Source organism: Sinocyclocheilus anshuiensis, unplaced genomic scaffold (assembly GCF_001515605.1).
Source record: "Sinocyclocheilus anshuiensis isolate Anshui unplaced genomic scaffold, SAMN03320099.WGS_v1.1 scaffold227, whole genome shotgun sequence".
Lineage (NCBI taxonomy): Eukaryota > Metazoa > Chordata > Actinopteri > Cypriniformes > Cyprinidae > Sinocyclocheilus > Sinocyclocheilus anshuiensis.
Genome location: NW_015549590.1, coordinates 1,002,677 through 1,007,136, shown reverse-complemented (window position 1 = coordinate 1,007,136; position 4,460 = coordinate 1,002,677). Strand labels below are relative to the sequence as shown.

The 4,460-nt window shown below is 34.6% G+C and overlaps 1 protein-coding gene across 2 annotated transcripts in view; it reads left to right on the top strand.

The window, feature by feature from the left end:
• The window catches only part of LOC107658054 (palmitoyltransferase ZDHHC2-like), a 13,142-nt gene extending 9,361 nt beyond the window's left edge, over window positions 1-3,781 (top strand). For both annotated transcript variants that reach the window (XM_016446461.1, XM_016446462.1), the window contains 5 exons: window positions 144-270; window positions 358-450; window positions 1,500-1,603; window positions 1,754-1,813; window positions 2,312-3,781. In XM_016446461.1, coding sequence (XP_016301947.1) covers window positions 144-270; window positions 358-450; window positions 1,500-1,603; window positions 1,754-1,794 — 365 coding nt within the window. In that variant the 3' untranslated portion in view covers window positions 1,795-1,813; window positions 2,312-3,781. The remainder of the gene's footprint in view (window positions 1-143; window positions 271-357; window positions 451-1,499; window positions 1,604-1,753; window positions 1,814-2,311) is intronic.
• The last annotated feature ends 679 nt before the right edge of the window (window positions 3,782-4,460 follow it).

Genomic DNA, 4,460 nt, shown 5'->3' with positions numbered 1-4,460 from the left:
TAAAAGATTTTTCTGACTAATATTTCATATTTTAGGCTTTACAGAATTCAATGTTTAGAGAAAATAAAATGAAAATCATGTTAGTGGGTTTGTATATGAAGCATCTTTATTTATTTATGTGGTTTAAATGTTTCTCTTGTCAGAGGCTTTCAGAGCTCCTACATTCCAGCACGGACCAGACAAGAACGGCTTCAGTTTAGGAACAAGCAAGAACTTTCGCCAGGTGTTTGGAGATGAAAAGAAATACTGGCTGTTGCCTGTTTTTTCAAGGTATCAGTTATTGTTCAGTAGCACTGAAAGCATTGGTGTGAGTGTTTTGTGATCTCATTCCCTCAGCATCACATTGTGTTTCTGCAGTCCGGGCGACGGCTGTTCATTCCCCACATGTCTAGTGAACGCAGACCCCGAACAACCCTCCTCACCCTCTGGACGCAACCCTTCAATCAAAAGGTTCATGGCTCAGAATGAATTATTAATTTAGGAAACTGAGTTGTATCACAAAAATGTTGCAGATATTACACTGTAAAACCTAACAGATGTCCTAACTAACACTTTTTAGTTGACTTTACGTAATGTACAATTGGTTGATTTTAATTGTAAAAATCTAGTAATCTGCACTATTAGCATACTATGTCTTTGTTACTCAGAAAACCCCAGTTAAGATAAATTGATTGTTATTTGTACCATTATGTCAAGCTAGTTTATAGTTCCCAGCATGCTTTGCTTCAGAGGAGTAAATGTTGAAATTAACTGTTATTTTATCTGTTCTTGCACAAGATTAATATAGGGGGAGATCTGTTAGTGTTTAATGTTCTGTTTTGTTTGGTTTCTGTTATGTCTGTATTTTTGGGGGTTATTGTGCTAAGGAGTAGAGGCTGTGGTTAGGATGAGGATGGGTCTATAAACAATAAGACTACTATAGTAGATTACTATAGACTGCTTTATTCATAGAATGTGTGCTATTGCTAACTGGACAGTTGAAGCACTTAATTTACTGGAGTTACACTTACTTGATCTTTTTAAGGTTTGCATGGTTTTAACAATGAAATTGGATCGCTGTTCAAGTGAATACAACTGAGAAATTCTAGGTTTGCAGTGAATGTTACATTACTTAGCTCAACTTAAATAAATGAGTTAAATTTGAATACACATAGTATATTTAACTTAAAATGAGTTAGTTATTGAAACTAAAATGTATTTTTTTTACTTAGTTTTTTTTTAAGGCAATCAGTTTGCATGCTTTAGTTAAGGCTAACATTAGATTTTACAGTGTATATAACAATATGAAAAAATACCAAAATATATAAAAAAAAAAAAAAAAAAAATATATATATATAGGAAAAATTTCACATTGCAATCAAACAATGAGTCAAGAAAAAAATTTGTAGTAGATATTACTTCTGCTTCCAATGTCACAGTAGAAATGCACATTGCATTGTGGGATACTGTATTGATGATATGCAGAGCCTTCTATTCATGCCTTTTTCATTCTTTTCTAGCGCTGGAGAATCCCATCAGTTTCCACCTAAACCTCTGAGAGAGTCTCAGAGCCGACTGCTGAATAACGGACAGTCAGAAGGAAGTGAAGACAGAGACAAGCGAGGTGATGCATCACATCTGAGATCAATACAAAACACTGCTAATTTGAGTGTTCTGTGTTCCTTGACTAGAGATATAAGATAAATTTGCAGCTATGAATGTGTATTACAATGTGGTCAAACAACATGGTGCTCAGTCCGTATTTTTCTAACAGGTACGAGCAACCCAGCCTTGACTATTGAGAAGGAAACTTAGGAGCGCGTTAATGAAACAGGTTTGTTACTTTTGTGTGTACTTAGTGCTATAGCATATGACTTATTTTCAGATAGTAAAACTTTGAAGTATTTCAAAATTACAATAATGTAACATACACTACCGTTTGGGGTCAGTTTTGACCTCTAATGCGCTCCAAGTCTTCATCGATTTGATTAAAAATACAGAAAAACAATAATATTGTGAAATATTTGTGATACTTTTTTTCTGGATTCTTTTAAGAATAGAATGTTCAAAAGATCAACATTTATATCAAATGGAGATATTTTGAAACATTTTAAACATTTATACATGTCTTTACCATCACTTTTAATTAATGTTATGCATCCCTGCTGAATAGAAGTATTAATATATATATATATATATATATATATTAATACTTCTATTCAGCAGGGATGCATAACATTAATTAAAAGTGATGGATTACATTACATTATATTATTGGAATCCCTGAATGTCTTAATAGCTTCTTCTAAATGAACTGACTTTCTTTCTCTAGGAGTTTAGTGCTAGTGATGTCTGTTGTCAGTGGAACAGTGAGGACGTCTCCACTGCTCTTGCACAGACTTGCAATGCCCATCAACTCTCTACCTAATGAGTTGTGATCCTTCACAAGAGCTCACAGTGCAGGATTATGCTGTGTACTGTACATATATGAAGGGCCACAGAGTCTCTCGTCCTTCTTGCAAACTGTATGGCTATCTTAACGTGCCTAAAGATGCCCACAGATGTGGCTGAACATTTGGTAACATTACCGTGGTTCCTGCAAGACCCACATTTTTAAAAATGTAGAAGTTTGTATGGTAAATGCCTTGAATATAGCTTGCGTGGTGTAAGCAGTGCTGAAGAAGGTGGCGTTTTTGTTAGTCTGGAAAATGTGAAGTATTTATGCATGCTGTGTGATGGTGGTACGTAGTCGTTTGTCATGTTTGAAATGTGAGCAATGAAAAGCCCAAGTGCTTTTGCACTAGACTTCCTCAAATTTTACCGTTTTTGATCCTGTATTGTTGAAATGCAGCAGCATCTCTTCATTTTATTCATTACCATACAGATACATTTGCACATCGTGACTATAATCTGTTTTATTTGACAAAGTGTCAGTGAGGATCTTGTCCATCACATTTAAGTCTGGATCCCAGCTGTCATGAATTTTGCAAAGGTCATACACAGGCAAAATGACTGATGTAGCAAATATTTTAGGCCATTTTTAACACTGGATATTCAGACAAAAACACTGTTTATTCAAGTTTTTACCTGACAAGCACAGGGAAGACAAAACTACTCTATATGCACTTTGAACAGCGCTTAAAGCTGCAAATTATTTCAATTTTTAAATCGTCTTTGTCCTGATGTTTTCATGATGGTTCTGTCGAATCAAGTATGCAAAGTATATGATGTATTGTGTTAACTCCATATACATTATTACACTGCAGCTGCAGAGAATATTTCACCATTAATAGTCAGTGTATTTGATTATTCCGAACATTCTTTTCATAACCGTTTGCACAATTAATGCAAAACTTAATAAAGATGTGCTTTTGTATCACATCTGATTTATCCAAGGGCTCTGATAATGTACTTACTACCGTATTTCTTGTCTCAAGTTTGATTCAGCAGTTATTGCATGTAAATGTAAACGTACTTGTAATTGATTTTGACTGAGGCATGAACAAAACCTCAGAAATGCCAAGACTTGTGGTGTGTTGTCTGTTTTGTAGTTTTTATGGAAATGTCTGTTGTTTATTTTGTGATTAGGTTCACACACCACATTAAAAATAAACTGTGATACAAGATTTCTACTGGTTCTTATGTGTATGTAGACCAGCTGATTGTTGTTGCTGCTTTTGTTTTTTTTGAGAGTATGTAAAATTCTGCTGGCTATCTGTGTTGGTAGCTTAACGTGTTTTCATATAAAGTATGACAATGCCATTGAATGATATGCCTTGATGAGTGTTACTGTAACAGAAATAAAGTGATATTTTATTAAGTGCTACAGTGTTGTTTCGATATTGTTTCAAACTGTGTTACAGCACTATATTTATAGCATCTGTCCATTAAAGGAGTAGTTCAGCCAAAGATGAAAATTTGCTGAAAATGTACTCCCCCCTCAGGGCCAGCCAAGATGTAGAAGAGTTTGTTTCTTCATCGGAACTGTGAAATTATTGTAATGTTTTCATCAGCTGTTTGGACTCTCATTCTGACGGCACCCATTCACTGAAAAGGATTCATTGGTGAGCAAGTGATGTAATGCTCAATTTGTCCAAATCTGTTCTGATGAAGTAACAAACTCATCTACATCTTGGATGGACTCCTAAATTTTCAGCATATTTTCATTTTTTGGGTGAACGATTCCTTTAGGAATGGTGCAATAAAACTTTAACACAGCATAAACCTATACAGATTTTGGATATGTTAGAAAAATCAGGCTTTTATTTCCAAAAGCTCTAAAAACATATCGCATAATACCAATGTGGATACTGTACATATCAAGATGATAGACAAAGGAGGAGGTAGGTTAAGAGCTACCCAAATCATCATTCACCAAATCAGACAAAAAAAAAAAAAGGGGACAAGCTGTATTCATGCGATTCACATATCTTTAAAAGCTCAGATTAGTTAACACAGCAAACAGCATTTATTCAAATGTT